Here is a 23,770-nt window from a genome sequence, read left to right as displayed (position 1 = left end):
AAAAATAAGTAAAAGTTAGGTTGAATGGAGAATGCAGGCTTCTGGGAATGGTGCTTTGTGTCTTTCCAAAGTAAGTGGAGGAAAAGATGTATTTTCATTAGTATAAAGACTCATTTATTTGATTTGTTACTTAAACTAGAAACATTATTCCTGTGATAAGAGTTGGGAGGTGAGTGAAGAGGAAGAAGGTTGTTTGTAGGAAGCAAGGTTTTATGTAGGAGTTTGGAGTTGACTTGATTTAGAAATAAGAAGTTAAGAAGGATTTTGGAGTTAGGAGATAGGAGTGGTCAAAAGTTTGATCCACCCACAGATTACATAAGTATAGACTAATCTAGATAATGCATTGGATTATTAGGTACCTTTGTCAGCCTCTTTTTCTTCTAATTTTGTTGCCCTTGGCTGGTGCCCCTCAAAAAAAATAAATAAATAAATAAATAGATAAATAAAATAAAAAAAATAAAAAAATTAAATAATCAAGATTTAAAAACTACTATCATCCATTTGACTGAAAACAACTTAATCAAATTTACAGCTTTGGAAAATTCATACATACAGGAGAACTCTGATTGTCCAGCATACTTGGGTTATTGTATGTTGTGGTTTGTTGAATTTTTTGGTTGCTTGAGCTTTAAAATACAGATAGTATGATTTTTGTGTTGCTTCTTGTCTATTAGCCATTACAATATGCACCATTTCCTTTCTTTTATTGGTTAATGGCATTGCTATGTGTAAATGTATATTGTAGGCATCTTTATGACTTACATTTTGCTAAGACTGGTTGTTTCAAGAGAGGAGTAATAAGTTAGCTAGTACAAATAAGCTACTGAATGATCACAGTTCAAAGTAGATAGTGGCAGGGCAACATAACTGTGTCTGAAATTCACTGATGTAACACCAAATAAGATATGTTATGATTTTCAGAATACTTTCTTCCTTTGAAATATTCCATTTGCTTGAGCATTCCAGATAATTAAGCATTAAGTGGGTCTCTATAACACTCTTAATTGCTTTTAAGGCCTATGTGAAAGATTTTTTAGTGTCACATAATTTAATTAAGCAGCAGGTGAGAGTTGGGGTAGTAAGTTGACTGATAGAAATAAAGATGATAAGGAAAGAAACATCTAGGATTAAAGAGACTTTGAGGCAGGTGATGGACCAGTGCTGAGTGAGAAGAAAGATGTGTGGAATATTTTGAGGGATCATTCAATGTAGATGAGGATATAGCAGTGATTTGCTGCAGTTGGTGGCAGCAATAGAGTCATTGTATTAGGAAAGTTAAGCAGTATACCAATCAAGGGAGAGAAGTATGAGACTGTGAGGGAAATGAGGAAAGGGAATGCTGCAGGTGTGGATGGATGTGTTGTAGAGTGCTTGAAGAGAGAGGGAGGAGAGCATTATATTATGGATGGTAAAGTTACTGAATGTGTCCTTTATTGCTGGTAAGGTGCCAGAAGGCTAGAGAAAGGCATGTTTAGTTCCCTTATATAAAGGAAAAGGAGATAGATGGGAATGCTCAAATAGAGGTATAAGTTTGCAGAGTGTGGAAAGAAAGGTGTATGGTAGGGTGTTGTTAACCCTTACGGGATGGGTGATGAGGTTTTCCACAAGATAAAGGGTGGGTAACGGGTATTTCCAGTTTGCCTTATCCTTCTCTGAATTCGAAGCTCTTGTGATTTTTGGTCAGTGTCACTCCCAGGCCTTCGCACAACTTTTACCCGCTTGCTCAGTGTCTCCGTGATTCACGATAGTAAGACGTATGATTTGTTTCTCTTCTGCATCTGATTCTGATCCAGACTTTCCACAAGCCATGTCTTCAACATTTCATATGACAGTATTATTTCCCTTTTGTGTACAAAAATGTAAGGTAGACCATGTGAGCCACAGATATGGTGACCGACGAGAAAATGTGGTGAAATATGAGCTATCAGGAGTGTGGAGAGGAATAGATGTTTGCCAAGTAAATACTATGCAACGTTCTGAACACAGGTCTACTACAGGAAGAAAGTTACTTTACTTCATCACATCACCATAGAAATACCACTTGACTTAGAGACTGAGTTTGTGACAGATTAAAGAGGCAGGACGGATAAAAGGGATGCTCTTGAATTTAAAGCAATTAATTCAGTCAGAGCTTTGAAATTCATAGTGGAATTAGAGTATTTTCCATGAAAATGTCAAAACATTGTTGTATGTGAAGTGATTTAACAGCTATGTCCTTGCCCTTATGGTGAAAGAGGATAAGTGAAAGAACAGAAAATGCTATCCAAGAGGAAGAGGGAGGTTTTTAGGAAAGGAAGAGGTTGTAAGACTAGATTTTTGCAGTAATGTGTGAGGAAGTTTTTGGGAAGGGGAAGGGGGTCTTTCTGGTTTTCATGGACTTGGAAAAAGCATATGATATGATTGACAGGAAAGGGCTATGGGATGTTCTGAAAGTATACTGAGTTGAAAGCAGGTTTCGTAAGGGAGTGAAGAGTTTCTATGTAAATAGGGCATGTGTGAGTTAGTGATGGTGTGAGTGAGTTCTTCCTAGGCAGAGTAGGTTTGTGTCAGGGCTCTGTAATGTCACTGTGGTTGTTCAATTTTTATAGGAGTGTTATAGTAAAATTAGTGAAAATGAGGGTGTTAGGCAGAAATACGAGTATGATCAGTGGAGAAGAAAGGTTATGGGATCTGAGTCAGCTGCTGTTTGCTGATGATACAACTCTGATGGCTGACTCAGAGAGGAAGTTGAAAAGACTGGTTGAAGATTTTGGGCATGTTTGTAGGAGGAGGAGTCTGAAAATGTATGTTAGTAAAAAGTGAAATAATGAAATGCTTGATTGAGATTAATAGTGAAGGGATGGATGTAAGATTAAATGGAGAACAGCTGGAAGAAGTGAATTGTTTCAAGTATTTGGGGGTCAACAGTTACAGTGGATAGGAGAGTTGAGACAGAGGTGAAGTGCAGTGTGAAAGAAACAGGAAAAATACTTTGGTGGACTGAGAAAGATCTTTAAACATAGGACACTAAGTGTGAGTGTAAAGAGAGGGTTATATTAGGTGATGATGGTGACCACTGTGCTGTGTGGTGGTGCTACATAGAACATGGGAGTAGCTGAGAAGCAGCAGTTGAATTTAATGGAAACAAAGTGATTGAGGAGTATATGCATTGTAACATGGAGGGATAGAATAAGAAATGAGGAGGTAAGAACTGGTATTTAGGAAGTTGGCTGGACAGGCAGATCAGTGTGTGTTAAGATGGCTTGGGCATGTGGAGAGACAGAAATTTTGTAAAGAGAATAATGAGGTTGGATCTGTAAGATGAAAGGACAAGAGGAAGGCCTTGCGTGGAGTGGATGAACTGTGTGAGAGCACTGAATGAGAGAAGAATGAGTGTGCAGTGAGCAAGAGTGATTGTGCATGATCAATTTTTTTTTTATTTATTTATTTATTTATTTTGTTTATTTATTTTTTTTCAACCCACTGGGATTTTTTGGGAGTTTTATTTAAAAATTTTTTTTTTGGAGGTTTTATTTTTTTGGGGGGTTTTATTGATTTTTCTGTTTATTTCTCATTTATATGTAAATCTATTTAAATAAACAAAAGTAATCTAGAGTGAAGCAAAAGGTTTGAATTTTTTTTTTCTTTTTTCATGTAGGAAGGGGATTGGTCAAGAGTAACAAAAATATAATTAAAAAGAATATTACTACTACTAAGCTACTAAGATGTCATCCAAGTAGGTGAAAGTGTTCTTAACATTAACCAATATGGTGTCAATGAAGCGCTGAAAAGTGGAACCTGCGTTTTTTAGACCAAAGGGCATATACAAAAATTCAAACAGACCAAACGGTGTGCATACTGCAGTCTTAGGTACATCATCTTTGGCCACAGGGATCTGTAAGTATGCACGCTGTAAATCGATCTTTGAAAATATGGTCTTACCCTTAAGTGACATGGTGAGACAGTGCAAATGTGGTATGGGATATTTATCATTCACAGTTATGTTATTGAGTCTGCGATAGTCACCACAAGGTCTCCAAGCACCGGACTCCTTCTTAGGCACGAGGTGCAGAGGAGACGCCCGAGGAGCGTTAGAGCGCCGAATGATTCCGGCATTAAGCAAAAACTGAAATTCATCTTTAGCCGCTTTGAGCTTCTCATCTGTCAAAGGTCTTGCTTTGAAATGTATAGGAGGTGAGTCACCTGTATCAATACGATGGTGTATAGTTTCCACAGGAGGTGTAGTAGCTGACAACTGCAAAGGTGAAGTGAGAACCAGAAACTGAGAAAGGAGTTCAGCAGCTTTTGAGTCTACCCCATTATAATTAACCAAATATGAAGAAATAGGAGAATAAGAAACTTCAAGAGGAATCTTACATTGGGTAGAGGAGTCTATTAGCAACTGGTTTTTACAGTCTACCATTAGTGAGTTAGCTGCAAGAAAATCGGTTCCCAAAATTGGATGTATAATGTCAGCAATGACAAAAGACCAAGGGAAAGAACGCCTAATACATCGTATCCCAAGGTCTACATCGACTTCACCATAACATCATATGGGTTTACCTGAAGCATTAGTAAGAGTAACAGCAGTTGGCCTGAGGAATGGAGTAAGTTCTGATTCATTAGGAAGCAGCGAAAGTGATGAACCAGTATCTATCAAAAATTGGTAATTCTTGCAACCGATTGTGGCACTTACTCTAAGTGGCAGTATGACGGTCGCAACTGATATTTCTACAGACTGCCCTACCAGTTTCCCGCTTGGTGGAATACGCGAGCGGGGGAAGAAGAACGAGAATTAGGGCGAGAATCTGGCAAAATATTAGAAGCTGTAGAAGAAAGTATACACCATCGTTTACATGATTTTGCCCTGTTACCATAATACAGATGGTACCTGTACACCTGAGGATGCTGACCTTCATGAAAGGCGCGTATTCCAATAGGAACACAAGTTCTAGAAAATACATTATCCTGACAAGCTGAAGTGAAATTTGGGCCTCTATTACCATTATCTCTGTTCTGGCTCGCAGGCCTGGACCCTTGTCCACCTTCCGCCATAGAAACATTAGCGCTGTTGTTTACACTCGCATTACTTGAACCATAGGCCAATGATGTCTCAGCTACACGAGCCAGTTCCTCTAGTGTAGAGCTCTCCTTATATGTCACTAGGAGAGGTCTGATGCTACTAGGTAATGCTTTCAAAAATTTTAACTTTATAAAGGAATCATCCACCCCTAGTTGAGCAGCTATTTTACGCAACTCTCTCAAATATGTGGAAGGTCTGTCACACATTATGTTATTTTGATTAACAAGAGAGTCAAAAAGTTCAGGTTTTGACCTGGTGAAAAGAGATATCAAAGATTGCTTTAATTCACCATAGTCTGAAGAATTGATGACTTCATCACTCAATTGATTGATTACTCTAAGTGGCAAATTTGATAATATATGGTGAAATTTAGTACTTGAAACAGTGATCTTGGCAAGAACAAACTGTGATTCAATTATTGTAAACCAGCGTGTTACTGAAGTCTCATCAAAGGGTGGTGGTTTGACAGCAACACCTGCGGTCACGGAAGAAACACTATCCTGTGACGCATTAGATGTAAGTAGCGAACCCTCGTCCTGGTTCGGCATAGTTCCAAGGGCATAGATTCCAAACAGGACAAAAGTAAAATAATGAAGTACCTGGATGACCAGCATATAGTCACTGTGTAGTTATAGTCTGCCACCAATCACCACAGTCCGTAGGCCGTCCCTGCTCCACGATGATCACGTTACGTCTGGTCACTCCGGGGTCACCACTTGTAGAGCAGGGATCGATACGGAAACTTCCATACAGGTGCCGTGACTTTATTTGCGGGCGCTGTTCACAGGCGCAGTTAGATTCCTCAGACACGGTCACAGCAAGTATACAACAGAGGCCTGCCAACAACCAATTAAGTGAATACGAAATCCTACACGAATTTAGCGGACACATCACAAGTTATAATATAAACATGGTCTGGAAATGTTATACTAATCCAACTCCATAGAAAATCATGTTTCTATCAAATATCACCAACAAGGTACATTCACAATAAGTACTTAACAAGATCACCCAAATACTTTTAACTGTAATCACATACATGTTCATCAAAGTTAATACTAAATAAATATATCATAATCACAATACATCATAATCACAATACTATCATAATACAAAGTGCTTACCCAAACTCCAGGTGGTGCTTAAATCACAATAAAGGAAAACCATTGCAGGCGTGAGTGTGTGGTGTTTTAGGTAGGCGTCCAGTCAGCCGAATGACCGAGACCGTGGCAGTACCCAACGAGGTGTAAACCACATTACTGGAACCTACCTCGAACTTCTAATGGTGTATCTATGTACTCCTACAGGCCTGAGGTGCTGGTCCCCAAACAGAGTTGAAAGTGGTAGTCAGAAATTATAGAGCAAGTGTCTTGATACCTCCCTCTTGAAAGAGTTCAAATCATATGAAGGTGGAAATATGAAAGTAGGTGGGGAGTTCCAGAGTTTACCAGAGAAAGGGATGAATAATTGAGAATACTGGTTAACTCTTGCATTAGAGAGGTAGATAGAATGATGTTGAGAGAAAGAAGAAAGTCTTGTGCAGCTTGGTTGCAAGATGAGGGGAGGCATGCAGTTAACAAGATCAGTAGAGCAGTTGGCATGAAAATAGCAGTAGAATATAGCAAGAAATGCAACATTGCAGCAATGAGAGAGAGGCTGAAGACAGTCAGTTAGAGAAAAGGAGTTGATAAGATGAAAAGCTTTTGATTTCACCCTGTTTAAAAGAGCAATATGAGTGGAACCCCCCATACATGTGAACCATACTCCATACATGGACAGATAAGCCCACTGTATAGAGTTAGCAGCTGGGGGGGAAGTGGGGGGGGTGAGAAAAACTGGCAGAGACAACTCAGTCAGAAATTTTGGAGAGATCAGAAGTCAGGCGTTCTGTGGCTTCCCTGTGAGAATTATTTACTTCTTGAGGGGTTGGGCGTCTATAAAAAGACATGTGAAAGTGCTGGTTGGTATCATCACCTTAGGAGTGGATGGTTTAGAAGATCATTGATGAATGATAGGAAGAGAGTATTTGACAGGACAGAACCCTGAGGAATACCACTGTTAATAGATTTAGGAGAACAGTGGCTGTCTACCACAGCAGAAATAAAACGGCCAGAAAGGAAACGAGATGAAGTTACAGAGAGAAGGATAGAAACCGTAGGAGGGTAGTTTGGAAATCAAAGCTTTGTACCAGACTCTATCAAAAGTTCTTGATATGTCTAGGCAACTGTAAAAGTTTCACCAAAATCCCCAAAATAGAATGACCAAGACTCAGTAAGGAAAGTCAAAAGATCACCTGTAGAGTGGCCTTGACAGAATCTAGGACTGGCAATCAGATAAAAGGTTGAGAAGTGACAGATGTTTCAGAATCTTCCTGTTAAGAATAGATTCAAAACTTTAGAGAGGCAGGAAATTAAAGCAATAGGACAGTAGTTTGAGGGATTAGAATGGTCAAGCTTTTTCGGAATAGGTTGAATGTAGGCAAACTTCCATCAAGAAGGAAAGGTAGATATTGATAGACAGAGTCAAAAGAGTTTGACTTGGCAAGGTGCAAGCACAGAGGCATAGTTTTGGAGAACAATAGGAGGGACCCCATCAGGTCCATGAGCTTTTCGAGGGTTTAGGCCAGCAAGGACATGGAAAACATCACTGCGTAGGATTTTAATGGGTTGCATGAAGTAGTCAGACAGTGGAGGAGAGGAAGGAACAAGCCCTGAATCATCCAAGGTAAAGTTATTAGCAAAGGTTTTAGCAAAGAGTTCAGCTTTAGAAATAGATGAGATGGCAGTGGTGCCATCAGGTTAATATATAGGAGAGAAAGATGAAGAAGCAAAGTTACTGGAGATATTTTTGGCTAAGTGCTTGAAGTCACAAGAGGAGTTAGATCTAGAAAGATTTTAACACTTAATGAAGATCATAACATTTGTTTAGGTCATGCTGACACAGGTTGGTCTGGTTGGAGAAAGTCTGTGTTAACGTGAACTGGACAGGAAATGAATTGGTCAGGTTTGACTACTTTTACATTTTTTATGGATATGTACATATCCATATTTATCAATATGATATAGAACTAAATTTTGATGTATTTTTTTATTTTATTTATTTATTTATTTTTTTTTTTATGCCAAGCATGTGCATGATAGAGATGAATGGAGAGTGACAGTGGTGAGTGGATGAAAATTATGCAGTTTTGTAAATCCCTGGGAGGGGGTATGGTCACACTTGGCATAGCCCTGGCATATGGACCCAGTTAGGGTATAGGGTCCTCCATAGGAAGTCCAGTGCACCTGTGGAGGTTTCAACACAGTAGAATAATTATGACAGGTACTGGAACCTTTTTTTGGGGATTTTTAAATCTTACTATTAATATTACATATTATTATTATTAATATTACATATTGTTACATATGAAGTCCTTGAAAAATTCTTTGACTTTGGTAAAGGGATGTCATGCACACAGTGTTTAACAAGGGATGTGGTGCCAAATAGATTGAGAGCCAATGACCTAGAGAGATATGATTGGGAAGCCATGATGCCAGCCATGACTCTTACCTGCATCACAGCATAATTGCCAACAAAAGCTCTGTGTGATATATGGGTACACACAGGTGGGACATGTTTGGCTTTATTATAATATGAGAATTACTGTAAGCATTAGATAGTGCTATGGGATATGAAATTGTGTGGTCAAAATGCATGGGATGCTTGACTACTGAGGTCCTTATGTCTACATAGCACATATATGCATATCTATTTATATACAATTATATAAGTAAATATTGAACCTGGAAAATTTGTAATGGTGTTGTTCCTTTACCTTACTCCTCCTTACTCTCCCTTGGCAATATCTGCTTTGTTTTGACAACTCTGGTCATGGCTGGACGTGCTTTTTTGGCTTAGATGTACAGTTGCTCTACAGTCTATGTCTTAACATTTAGAACTGTTCTTTGAGTGTCATGGGGCATTTTAATAGGATGTCAGATATTTGGGGGCTTTTTGACAAATGCTGGTGTTCATAACATATAACCAAAACACATAATAAGAGCACACCATTCATGAAGTTGTACCAGCCACTAAATGGCAGCTATGTTTTCCCAAGCATTGGAACTCTAGCTTTGTTGTAAACTTGTAGCTGTGTGAAGACTAAGTAGTTATATTGTTGTCTTTCTGTTCATCCAAGTTTTCCATTTTATCTTTTGTTATCATTGGTCCAAAACATTTAGCGAACAGGATTGCTTGTAATAAATCACTGGAAAAGTCTGAAATGTGGTGACAAGCTAATGGGATAAAGGACAAATAACTAAATACAAGAAATCAGTAACTGACTAACTAGCTGAGGCTTTAGCATGTGATATGGGGATCCAGCGGTCCAATATATGTGTTTGATACAGGAATGGTTCCTGTCTGATCCACCACTAGGTGGGGTCTGAAGGAAGTGAGGATGAACAAGCTTTACATAAGTAATTTTTTACTTGAATGCCAAGAAATGAACATCATTATAAGGAAAATAATCAAACATATATAACATTTAAGATGGATATAAAGGTTAATTGTTGTTTGTCCAACACACACACACACACACACACCAGCAGACAACCATGGATGAATAACACACACACACACACACACACCCAAGCCAAGATAGAAAAAATGCGGATCTCTGTGGGAAGACACAGTAGTGGCATCACTAGTGAGGGTATGAGACAGCCACCTGGCAATGAAAAATATGAAAACTGCAATTTCAGTTCAGTGAAATGCATTGAAAGTATCAGACATTTTTGTATGCCCCTGTAACCCATCAAAATTTACCTTGGTTGCTATCCACAGTTTGAGAATTGCTGTATTATATTCATGTGATAGACTTTCCATGAAGTCAGAGACATGGTGTGGCTGCACACATTGCTGCTGGGTTAGAATACTCCCAATGCATTCTCTTTGTGTTTGTAAAAGGCAACTTAGATGGAGTGAGGATACCAAGAATCCTCTTGTGTGATTCTCTTCCAATGATGAGACAGTGTGCTATGTACAGTACATAGATACTTTTGTTTCATATACCTTTACTTCCTACAGAGTGCCTCACACCCTAACTGGTTCCATATGCCATTTGGCTGAGACCATTGGCATATGGACCCTGTTAGGATGCAGAGGATTACATAGGAAGTACCCTGCATCTGCTATAGTCTTAAAATTGGAGTAGGTGCAGGGTATGGAACAATCTCATTATGAAGGGGCAGGGCTAAACCATTGTAAGCTGTCAGGCCTTGCTTTGGATGTGTGTGGCCAGCTGTGCTGGGCCTGTTCTCCTGGGCTGTAGTATGGGGGGCCATGAAATTATCTCTTTTCACAGGGCCAATGGGGCCAAGAGTGTGAATGTGTGGTGCCTTGACTGTCTCACCCCATTTGGGATTGTCAGCCTGGTATATAGATAGATTCTGTATATAGAACTGTTTTGAGGGGCATGTCAGTGAGGTCTGTAAATAGAGAAAGAGAGAGAGAGAGAGAGAGAGAGAGAGAGAGAGAGAGAGAGAGAGAGAGAGAGAGAGAGAGAGAGAGAGAGAGAGAGAGAGAGAGATGCCAGACATTATTAGTAATGACTGTTTAAAAAGATAAAAGTGCCATCCTAACCCATATAACTTCTAAGAAAAGTACACAGCTTGGTGGTGCAAAGATTAGTGGACTTGACTCATAGCTGAGAAGACATAGGTTTGGATCCCATACCAGGTGGAGACCATATGTTTCTGTCTTCTTTTATGCTGTAGTTCTTGTTTGCTTAGCAGAGAATAGGAATAGAATATAAGAGAAGTTGCAGCCAGGCAGGAGCTAAAGGGTGACATTCCTGCCCTCCTTTGTGTGTGTGTGTGTGTGTGTGTGTGTGTGTAGCAGAAGGCCAATAACTTTGCCTTCTTGTGTGTGCACGTTTTTTTGGTATTGGATGCTTATTATACAAGAGACCAAAAATAATCTGTAGCACATCCCAGGGAACAAAATTATTTAAGGTATATAGGAAAAATTATCTCAGGCTTCACCTTTTATGGTTGTATAAAATATGGGTCTCTTACTAAAAACCTACTATTGGTACCTATATTTTTGACTAAATGAATATGTAGGACAGGTTTAGTAACTCCGCACTTGAAAAATGTATTTTTGCTGCTCAAAACATGAACCATTGAGGTTTGATTAGTCCTGTGACATCACAGTCTGGTCACAGTAAGCGCTCTACATTCATGGAGTCCATCATCACATTTTTACTATCTTAAGCCAGTGTCATCATTGTCAGTCTGCTTCAAAGGTTTGTCATTTCAAGATGTCTCAGTATGATATCATCAGTGATGTTATTAATGATTTTGTTGCCCATGTAGCCTTGATATCCCAATTAACCCTGGAACATTAGAGGAAGGAAAGAGCTCACAGACTAAAGAAGTGAAAGACAACTTGAGCATGAAGAAGCAAAGCATGAGAGACATAAACATTGGGGAAACAAGAAACCTACTCAAGTCATTGATAAGAAGTGTAATATATTTGCACAATTATGTGTTATACACAGTGTGCATCAGATGTTTAAGTGTCACTGTGTTTACATTTCTGCACTTGATGTTTATTTACTGGAAACAGCAGTTCATTCTTTCCTTAGTTTAGTACTTGCTTGCCATTGTGAATGTAGACATGAGAAAAGAAACACAAAAATCATTGTTTATGGTTAATTAATGAACGCAAGTGTACAATATGTAGACAAAGATAAAAGTAAGGTCATGGCTAACAAGAAGGTGCTGTAAGTGGTTGATGTGAGGGGTGCCAATGTATGAGCTGCATCACTGTATACATTAAAGAATTGCCATACTCTATACATGTAATTCTTATAATTTACTTTTAAGGATGATGCATATAATCAAATTCATATATTAGAAACACATGATATAAAAAACTTACTGTCCTTATATGATATGCCACCTATAGTCTAAATCTGAGTTACTGCTAGCTCAAATTTTTCATCCAGCTATTGGAATCTTTTTGATGTATAAATGTTTACTTTTAGCAACACACTAATGCTTCACTTGTTCACTTCAAATAATTTGTCTGGAATAGTGTTGAGTGTATCTATTCAACAATATATGCTGTTGATTATATTCATGTTTGTTCTACTTTTCATTCATAAGTGATCCATGATAGCTTTTCCAAATAATAAGGGAACATGGTGTTGCACCAGAAGAACAGATTAATCACATTCATAAAAGGGAAACGGTGGTTTCAGGAATGTATGGACCTATGGCCTCATGCATCTATATGTTAAAAGTATTATATGGTTAACAGTTCTTCAGTGAAGCTGTCTTAAGTAGTATGAAAACAGTTTATCTGGAACTTGCTCCTTGTATCACAATTTTCTATGATTGAATATCATCATATTGCATTTTGAATCATTGACTCTGTCAAGAATTTTTTATTATCTTGCTTTTCTTTGGTTATGAGGCCATATTGCTACATAGATGATATTCAAACACAGAATTATTAGAAAAATGCATGTATGTAATGAATTTCACATACTATTACAGTATTATTCTCTGAATGATAAATCACATAAAGTGGCCTCGCCTCACTGTTGCAGTAAAAAATAAAAAGCCACCCCCATGGGCAAGATTGGCAGTGTGGCTCTGAGAGGCAATGATGCTCATGCTTCTATTGCAAGACTTCCTTACTCAGCAGCACTAATGCAGAGGAAGTGCAAGTTACTATGGTGCTTAATTCGCTAAGGCCATCCTCTGCAGGACATGAACGCCTCTGCGATCAGTCCCTCACCTTTTTCTTGCAAGTAGGTAAAGATGCTCATCACTTCCATCTATTGAATTGGCTTTAGGCCACTATGATGCATCTTATCTGCACAGCTAGGCCTCATCTTCCTTCTGCTCATTATTTTTATAGTCCTAGTTTAGAATTCAGATCTTTCTGTATTATATAATACCATTAGAAGACTGAATTGTCTAACTGTTTATTTCAGTGCAGTAGGGAAGTTTAGCTACCACATAAGGTACTTAAGCTCAAATATCTATGTCTTCAGAGCTAGTGGGACACTAGTAAAATTTTTACAACTGTGAAATGAACTGATTCTCAGATTGTTGTGGCTTTTAAGAATGAAAAGTGATGGAAGGCTTTTGGAATGTGTTTTCAATAAGATTTAAGTGCCTGCAGTAGAAAGCCTCATATCATGATGTGTAAGAGAAAATTATATGTATGTTTCTGTGTAAAGTTTTATTCCCTGCCATAGGAAAATGTCAACTGAAACTCATGTGCCTGGCAGTCATGTTCATTCTCCTCTCTTAGCCAGCTAAGAGGCAGATAGCAATGTGCACTTGACAGTGCATTTTGGAAATCTAGATGAATGGAAGGTTATTCATCTGCATTCTGCTGTTTGCCAATGCCTTACAGTCATTTCACCATGAGCTGTTAGAATGCAATCAACAAACACCAATCTTGCGTCTTGGCAGCATATGGCACTCGGGAAGCACATTTAACTTGAGGCTTCTCAGCAAGCATAAAAAGTATGCTGGGACAAATTGACTTATTGGCATCTCAAATGCATCTCTCCTTACTCATGCCCATAGCAACAATGACCAATATTAAGCAGGTTATTATTGTCATTGTTCTTTGTGTCTTTGGTGATGTGTGATCAGGTCTGTCCTTGGGGTGAAACATGTTATGTTCTGTTCTTGTAGTGATGAGTTCAAGGCAGACAGGTCACATTGATATCATTCAATCATAGGTTTTCACATGTCAGCTTGAATGGTGTCAATGTAGCAAATAACATGAATTTAAAAACATGAAACTTCCAGAATCTCATATGAAAATTTGTCAAGGGAGGCAATGAGGAAATGTCTTTTTGCAACCATTGTTATGGTATCCCTTTGTCTTTACCCCATGGCTTCTAGCTCCTCTACAAAGGAAGTTGAACTCTAATCTGACTGTTATAGCATGGCAGCTTAAGACAAGCAGTGGGGATGTTATCATTGTGGTTGTGAAAAGACAATTCCTCATTGCCTCCCTTGACAATTTTTTTTGTATGACATCCTAGAAGTTTCACATTTTCAAATTAATGTGTTTTGCTGTATTAACACCATTCAGGCCCAACATGTGAAAATCTGTGATTGAATGATATCACTGTGACTTGCCTGCCTTGCACTCCACTACAAATACCACAAAATGTATTTCAGTCTGGGGAAAGAGCTGGTCATGTGTCACCAACAACATAATGAATACTGACACTGATAATTAATACTGGTCAGTGTTGCTATGGACATGAGTGAGGCAGAAAAATGCTTTTGAGATGTCAATAAGTCAACTTGTCCCTGCCCATTATGAATAGCCTATTTTAAGAAAAAAAGATTTTCCACTTCTTTTGGCTGATTCCTTGACACATTGGGAAATATAAAATAAAATGAAAATATAGAATGAATAAAAACAAAGACAGAACCTAATGATATCACTAATAGAATGAACAAAAACAAAGACAGAACCTAATTATATCACTAATAGAATGAACAAAAACAAAGACAGAACCTAATGATATCACTAATAGAATGAACAAAAACAAAGACAGAACCTGTTCTAATGACTTAATTGAAAAATCTCATCAGTGTCATGGTCTGTGATGTATTTAGTAGCAACAAAGGTGGGATCAACCAGGATTTCCTGAAAGAAAAAAGATTAAACTCTGAACAGACAGTTCTTTTTGGAAATGCTCAGGAACTATATCCTAAATTTCTGAAGAATCCTTAGATTCTCTCTCTCTCTCTCTCTCTCTCTCTCTCTCTCTCTCTCTCTCTCTCTCTCTCTCTCTCTCTCTCTCTCTCTCTCTCTCTCTCTCTCTCTCTCTCTCTCTCTCTCTCTCTCTCTCTCTTGACTACTCTTGCCCATAAAATCAGAGCTTGTATCAAGGTAGGTCAGAGACATTATTGTGAATGTGTTAGACTGCCTAGTAAACTCTGGGCTTAAACCATGTAATAAATACCTGGAATCATACTTGCATTCAGATTGTTTACTGTTTAAGAATGCTTGCCACATTTTATTATCACTTAGGCTGTTTCGTGTAGTTTTTTGGTAGGGAGAAAGAACAGAGTTGGGAGATGGTGCATACTTTTGTTACCTGACAGTTGCCAGCCAGTAAACAAACCAGGACAAAAGTGTTCTCTCAAATCTTTCCATTTGTGGATATATTTTCATATCAAAAAATTCCTCACCAGTCATTGTATTTCTCTGTGCAGCAGCAACAATAACCTCTTCTGACTTGTAACTTTGAGCTAATCTTTAGGTGTTTGTGTTAGTAACCTGATCATCCATTTAAGTTAGTAAGGAAAATTGCATCAGGTCCAACATAGTTTGCATACAGCGTCTGTGAGAAACCTCATGAACAAGATATGCCGTGCCTCTGTGGATCCCATAGTAGAGTTCTTGTAGATGTGGTGCACCCAACCTACTTAACCAAATGGTGGGCCTCCTTGAAGTACAGGCTAGGTAAAGTCCCTATTGAAAAGGACTACATAGCAAAATACTAATATAAACTCCAAAGTAAATGTAAATGTACTAAAAGTACAGTTTTGTTTTGTCTAATTTTTGCTAATTTTGCCGTGCCAGGAAGATGGCATAGATGCACACTTAGCAACTGGTAAACTGTAAAAATGTTTGTTGATGTATTTGCTCTACAACCAACATAATGAAATTAAAGCCTCCATTTAAGACAAATGATTTAATGAAAGTTATTTAGTAAAAATGTAAACAATATACATGCATTCCCTAATCTGACATGACTCGCAGGAGGTCCATAGATCATTTCAGTTGGGTGGATTGTTTTACGATTGCAGGGTCCATTCTGACATTTTCCTCTCTCTCATGCTACAGTATAATGGTAGGAGGAGGATATTAGAATGAAAATATTAATTTCGGCTGGGATGTTGTGTACATTACTTTGTCTTTAGGTCTCTTTAAAAGAACTTGATGATGTGAAGATTTCCATTGTGGGCATTATTGAATTATTGTATCTCACGTAAGGATGATAATATGTGTTAACTTCAAGATGTGCTTATAAAACTAAATTTTGGAAAATATGCTTTAGAGTACTTTGAATGTTCTGAATACTTAAGTATTGGTGAAATTTAAATTTGGGAATAATCAGGGTCCTCAAAACTGCATGTGATGGAGACAATGGCAGAACAAGGGGTGCAGAAACAGGGGCACAGGTAAATTGGGGAACACCATAGTATTTTATGTGTCTGTGCCTGTGTGTGCGTGTGTGTATATATATATATATATATATATATATATATATATATATATATATATATATATATATATATATATAAAATATGAGGTGTATGAAGACAGAAAAAGTAATTTGGTTACTATTAGTAATGATGGATAATAGATAAGATGTACTTTTGTCGTACGTATTTTACTACAAGCATATTCAAGGTTCATCAGTTTTCAGTCACAATAAAATTATTAATACTTTCTTTAAAAAATAATGAACTGCGTTATTTTGAGATTTCTTGTCAAAAGTCAAAACATCTGTGTACGTGCATGATTACAGAACTAGATTGCTTTGAGGCATCCTAAAGAGAAAGCACAGTGATAATATTTAGTAAAGGTGTTGTTTGTAGATAGTAGTCTTTGGCAAAGGTGTTTCAAGAGCTCCATGGAAAAGTTGTTACGCACCAACTCTTGTGAAGACTCTTGATTTACTTGTGCTGGACATGCTCGCCACCAATCAGCAGCGCTTGCTGGAGATCACATTTACTTTATTTATTTCTTGTTCTTTTTTATTTAATTTAGTTTAATCTAATTTAATTAATTATTTTTTTTTTATCTATTTATTTATTCATTCATTCATTTTTTATGTACCTGATGTGTCTAAACTCATGGGCTACCCTGTCTTGTATTTCTAGAATCTCATCAGCTGAGCATGTTGGAAATTCAATGCTACATGCATAACAGAGGCCTCACAGTGTTGAAGTCATTTGTGTTGAAGTCATTTTAGGTAAATAAAGGTCATCATATTTACTGTAGAAAAAGATGAATGCTTTTTGTATGAAATTTAAGATTAAGCATGACACAAAATGATTGGCATCTTATTGGTGTATCAGTATTTCTGAGTACCATTGTGTATAGTGGTGCATTGTTCATCCATTTCAATTAATACTGGAGACTGTGTGCCAGTAATATCATTTGTCATGAAACTGTATCATTGTCATAAAAAGGATAAAATGTTATAGAAAATGGTGAATGGAATAAACTACCATTAGTGCAAAACTTGAATTTGATGTGATGTGTCCATGACTAGCGTCTCACCTCAGCAGCCTCTAACAGGCTCTGCATAGTGGAAATCATTATGGATTTTCAAGAGTGTTTTCATGATATTAATGATAGTTTAACAAGGATTCTGCATTGTAAAAATGAAAAAAAAAAAGGAAGCTAAACTAATTATCTCAGTAGATTTTGAAAATAGTCCTAAGGAAAACCCAACGTGTGTAGCAGTTGGGGGTGCATTGAATAGTCTGTCTGGCTGGATAGGTGGCCGGATAGTGATTGTTATCTGGCATTCGGTATCCAGCAGGATATTTCATGTATCTGACCTGTTAGATCGCATAATTGGAAGAAGAAAATAACAGTCAGCAATTAGCTTGAAGTTCCAGAATACCAAAATAAACAGATAAAATCTAATCTGCTTGGGTTAAAGGAAAGAAATGTATTTATGAAAGAGCAAACCATTTTTTTGTTTAATGACAATCAATTAGCATTTTATGTTTATCAGGAGAACTTTCTATCATTGTGGTGAAGAAAAGGAGCATCTCTCCTCTTTTTTGGCAGTCAAACAGTAGCCCATTACCCACAGTACATCCTCATTTTGGTGAGTTGTACACTCATTTTATCATTCACAAATCCATATACTTGTCATAGTGTTAAAAGCATAATTATATTCTAGTCCTAAACATACTCAGAATCCCACTTAACCAGGTTCTGTACCCACTACTCACACACATGCATGGAATCAACTGTTCATTATAGCCATGATGCTAAATTAGGAACTTCTAACTTATTGAGCACTAGTAATACTATAACTTATACCATATATTGATGATCATATAAGATTTACAGTATAAGGAAGATAAATCAACAAAGATCTCACATAAAATTCTGCCACAACTGTTGTGCTCATATGGGTAGCAGACTTGATCTCATGCATCATTATTCACTGGCAAAATACAAACATTTGGACCATAGTTTCAACTTAGGATTATAATTAAACAATAACCATGCTATGTGTACATTAATCATATATTAAATGTCAGCTAAATGTCTGTTACCTTACATGCATTTTATTTTTTTTTCATCATGTTATTATAGACCCATTCATGAGTATGAATTTTTTAACACTTAATTGCTTTTTATCAGTATGTTAGCAATTTGTCTAATTATTAAAAGGGGACACCACCCTGAAATGAGCAGGGGGTAACCTAAGGGTGCATAGACCTAAAAGTGGGGGGAGGGGCAAGTGCCTCCCAGTGCCCCACTACCATCTACCACTGGATGAAGGTATCAGTTTCAGTCATGCAAAGTCAAAAAAAGCATAATCAATAACCCTCCCTCAAAAAAAATAAATAAATAAAATAATTATTACTGCCTGTGAATGCCAAAACTGAAAGCACAACTGTATTGTTATTAAAGGTTCATATATATATATATATATATATATATATATATATATATATATATATATATATATATATATATATATATATATATATATATATATATATATATATATATATATATATATATATATATATATATATATATATATATATATATATATATATATATACATATATATACATATATATATATTGTATGTGTATATATATATATATATATATATATATATATATATATATATATATATATATATATATATATATATATATATATATATATATATATATATATATATTCAGTGGAACCTCTGTTCTGAAACTTCATTTCTGAATTGTATCAGAAATCCAAAATGTTAAAAAACCAAAACTATGTTCCCTATAGGAATCAATGTAAAATCGACTAATCTGTTCCCAGATACTAGTCTACCCTGTCTTAGTGGCTTATGACAGATCCTCCCACAACCAAGGTGGCTGCTTCACAACATCTCCAGCTCGCAAATTATTTATCCAGAAAGGATGTATTGAATGAACTTAGTGACACAGAACTCATCAGGAGATACTGTTTAGACCATGCAGGTATTCTCTTTGTCACTGATCTAGTGAGGAAAGCGTTACAGGACACAGAAAGGAGCAACCCACTTACCACCAAAATGAAGGTGATTGTAACACTTAGGCATCTTGCTGCTGGGAAAAGCTGCTGGAAAAATGTAGTTGTGCAGTAGTGATGTTGTTGGGAATCATCAAGAGACCCACAAGTGGCTCAGAATAATTCCTGAACATGGAAAACTGTTTGCTTACATCGAGACTTTTTAATGGGATTGCATTTACCTTATTTCAAAGATTGAATTACTGTCTAACACTCTGTGCCTCTCCTCCAAATATGTATAAATGAAGTAAATATTTATAGAAACTAAATTAGTAATAAACGACGCCTCTCCTCCAAATTTATATAAATGAAGTAAATATTTATAGAAACTAAATTAGTAATAAACGACAGCTTTTGCTATGTCTTTTAGTATTTGAAATCAAGTAACTTTGTTATAGAACCAAATTATGGTACCACAACCAAAGCAATAATGAGTTCAAAGTTTTGTTTGAAAACCGATTTGTTCCAAAAGGGAGGCATTCAGTAACCAAGGTTCCACTGTGTGTGTGTGTGTGTGTGTGGGTATATATATATATATATATATATATATATATATATATATATATATATATATATATATATATATATATATATATATATATACATACACACACACACACACATATATACACACACACACACACACACACACACCCTGTGCACAAGATCAGTTCATGAGCTTGTTTGTCATGGTTATAAATGAATAAACAAACTATCACTCAACTCTAGTAGTGTTACCCTAGTGCTTGATGCTGTCCTTTAGCCTCTTGGGGATGTAGTCTACAAGGTTCTGGAGTTACTGGGCTGGAAAAGAAATCCAAATATCCCTGATGGTAGCCTCCAACTTGGGAAAAGATGATGTGTCAGTGTTTCAAAGGAGACATTTTATCAATGCCCACAAGTTCTCAGTGGGGTTAAAGTCAGGATTATTGCCTAGCCACTCTTTAATGTGCTTAACTTCACAGTTCTGCAGCCACTGCACCACTGATTTGCTGGTATGATATGGTGCACCGTTCTGCATGAAAATGCCTGCCTGTGTATCCTCGAATGATTTGGCAGATAGTCACACAAAATTTCCAGATAATTATTTTGGTTCATTTTATCATTCGCCAGGATATTAAGTTCACCAACATCGTAATAGTTGAGACATCCCCATACCATCAGCAGTGCTGGGCGCTTCACCTGTCTTCTCTGTGTATCATACTGCATGGGGGTCAGAGTCAGGCTTGCAATACACTCTTCCCCAACTGCTTCCTGTGACTGAAAATGTTATCTTATCAGACCACAGTACTTTCCTCCACGTCTCCAGATACCATTCTTGATATTTCTATGGAAAATCTTTTTTTTTTCCTGGGCAGCTGTGAAGGGAGGGAGTTTCTTCCTGGCATGATAACTGCAAAACTGTAGCCTATCTTGGAGACACGCTGCATGGTTCTCACAGAGACCTTATCAAACAGCCGCAGGTTTTTTTCCCTTTAATTCATGTGCTGTCTGGTGGGGATTGGCGGATACTTGCCTTCCAATAAGTTTCTGGGTCCTTGAATTAATTTAATTAATCTTGGCTTACCAGACCTGGAACAAGGGATTGGCAGGTCCTTCCTACCTTCATCAAGAAAATTCTTAATGAGTTTCTGACACATGGACACTGAAGCCAGTCTGGGCAGAAATATTCTTCACGGACTTGCCAGATTTGTGCAATGATATCACTGCTACTGTATCCTCTCTACTTGTTACTCTTCTGGCCATCAGGAAAAATACAGCAAAGGTCATTATTCACGAAAACACAGGAAAAAATGGTCAGATTAGCAAGGGATGATGTGATAGCATTTGCACTAATGGAGGAAAGCAGGCAACTAACTGTGTCTGCTTGCATGGATAGTGTTGCTAAGACATCAGAGATACAGCAAAGGTCATTATTCACGAAAACACAGGAAAAAATGGCCAGATTAGCAAGGGATGATGTGATAGCATTTGCACTAATGGAGGAAAGCAGGCAACTAACTGTGTCTGCTTGCATGGATAGTGTTGCTAAGACATCAGAGATACCAATCACAGCGAATTAACATTGTGCTAAGTAAGCACTCTCTCTTTCAGACATGAAACACTTTGCACGAATTTGGTTTGCTGCTTGGTTTTCGAACTTAATTCATTTCTGAATTCAGTTTGAAATCCAAAGTGCTTGAAAACCAAAACTACTTTCTGCCATAGGAATCAATGTAAAATAGGTTAATCCGTTGTCAAACACCGGTCCATCATGTCATAGCAGGTAATGACCAATGCTTTCACTGCTAAGATGGCTTCTCCACAACATCTCCAGCTTAGAAATTTTTTATCTAGAAAGGATGTCTTAAATGAACTTAGTGACACAGAACTAATCAAAAGATATTGTTTAGACCATGCAGGCATTCTCTTTGTCACCAATCAAGTAAGGGAAGCCTTACAGAGTGGAGCAGAGAGGAGCAACCCACTAACTGCCAAAATGAAGGTGATCATAATACTTAGACATCTTCCTGCTGGGAAAAGCTACTGGGAAAATGCAGTTGTGCTGTAATGATGGCATTGTGAGTCATAGAGAGAGCCACAGGGGACTCAGGATTACTCCTGAGTGCCAAACCATGTTTGTTTAGATTGAGGTTCTTTAACTTCTTTAATGGGATCACATTTAACCTACAGTAAAATCCCTCTTATCCGGCATCAATGGGACCGCAGACATGCCGGATACTTGAATATTGCCGGATACTTGAATAGAAGTGAAATTATGTCTACAATCACCACCCTACACTCACGCATCTTACCATAACAAAGATCAGCTGATCTTAATCAGCAGCTGATCTGATCAGCTGCTTAAGTGTAAGCACAACACGCTTCCTCTTTTCTACAACTTTAGGCATGATGAAGGCGTCAGGCAATAAACAATGCACACGCGGAACTGAGTCACTGAGTAAACACAGTGCAGTGGGCCGCGGGTGGTGCGAAGCAGTGCGCTCTGGTGGCAAGGGGACAAAGTATGCCTCACGCGGGAATTTTAATCGATTTTATGAGTACACATTGATTTTTTATTGATTTTAAGGCTCGGGAAAAAATGTGCCGGATACTTGAAGCTGCTGGATACTCAAATGCCGGATGAGAGGGATTTTACTGTATTTCAAAGATTGAGTTACTGTCTTACCCTCTGTGGCTCTCCTCCAAATACGTAAGAACGAAGGAAATATTTATAGAAACTATAACTATAAATTAGTAATAAATGGCAGCTTTTGCTACATCTTGTAGTATTTGAAATCAAGTATGTTCAAAAACCAAATCATGGTACAGCAACCAAAGGAATTGTGAGTTCAAATTTTTGTTAAAAAACCGAGTTGTTTGGAAAGGGAGACGTTCAGTAACCGAGATTTCACTGTATATAAACATGAGTATATAATACATCATAGACAGATAGTTAAATACCTGCAAACTTATATTCAGTACTTCTTTCTTTTTCTGTAAGGTGAATAAGAGAGTATATACATATGAGTATGATAGATATGGTAGAGGAAAGGACGAAAGAAGATTAAAAGGCTAGAGCATACAGGAATGAATGCAGCCTTTTGATCTGATAATTTCTTAGGAGAGTTTTTAGAAACAAGTATCTTTATATATACAGTAAAAGTGTTGTAGCACGTACGGGACTAGGCAGGTGCTGAAACACTGAATGTGCTAAAAGATCATGTGTGAATTTCTTCAGCTATATTAGCAATAAATAAATGAAATTATAGGTTACTATTTATTTATTTATTTGCACGAAACTCAAACCAACATCTCCAAGGCAAACAATATGTATTTTTATGTAGGAGGGGCACTGGCTAAGGGCAACAGAAATCCAATAAAAAAAAAAAAAAGCCCACTGAGATGCCAGTCCCTAAATAGGGTCCAAAGTGGTAGTCAAAAATTGAAGGATAAGTGTCTTGAAACCTCCCTCTTCAAGGAATTCAAGTCATAGGAAGGTGGAAATACAGAAGCAGGCAGGGAGTTTCAGAGTTTACCAGAGAATGGGATGAATGATTGAGAATACTGGTTAACTCCTGCATTAGAGAGATGGACAGAATAGGAGTGAGACAAAGAAGAAAGTCTTGGGAAGCATGCTGTTAGCAAGATCAAAAGAGCAGTTAGCATGAAAAGTCTAATGGAAAGATGTAGGACTAGACTACATAGATGTGCATTAAAGTGTATACATTATGGTACTGTAAACCCATAGTAATGTTTGTCACTATGCACTTTTGAATGCAACTGCTCACAAAGGGAGTGGAAAGGCAAACATGAGTGTGTAAACACAATAAACATCTTTTCATGTACCTCTTGTGCTTTGGATTGCTAATATTTCTTTCCTCCCCACCT

The 23,770-nt window shown here is 37.3% G+C and overlaps 1 protein-coding gene across 5 annotated transcripts in view; it reads left to right on the top strand.

The window, feature by feature from the left end:
• LOC135105792 (zinc finger protein PLAG1-like) overlaps window positions 1-23,770 on the top strand; it is a 38,312-nt gene that overhangs the window by 6,405 nt on the left and 8,137 nt on the right. Inside the window, exon 1 of one of the 5 annotated variants that reach the window (XM_064014323.1) lies at window positions 12,662-12,863. The exons of the other annotated variants lie outside the window; for them this stretch is intronic. Within the exon in view, the coding sequence (XP_063870393.1) occupies window positions 12,786-12,863 (78 nt within the window). The 5' untranslated portion in view covers window positions 12,662-12,785. Of the gene's footprint in view, window positions 1-12,661; window positions 12,864-23,770 lie in introns of those variants that run through there. 5 annotated transcript variants of the gene reach the window in all.

The sequence above is a fragment of the Scylla paramamosain genome, chromosome 12 (assembly GCF_035594125.1).
Source record: "Scylla paramamosain isolate STU-SP2022 chromosome 12, ASM3559412v1, whole genome shotgun sequence".
In the NCBI taxonomy this organism is placed as follows: domain Eukaryota; kingdom Metazoa; phylum Arthropoda; class Malacostraca; order Decapoda; family Portunidae; genus Scylla; species Scylla paramamosain.
This window is presented reverse-complemented; position numbering and strand designations above follow the sequence as displayed.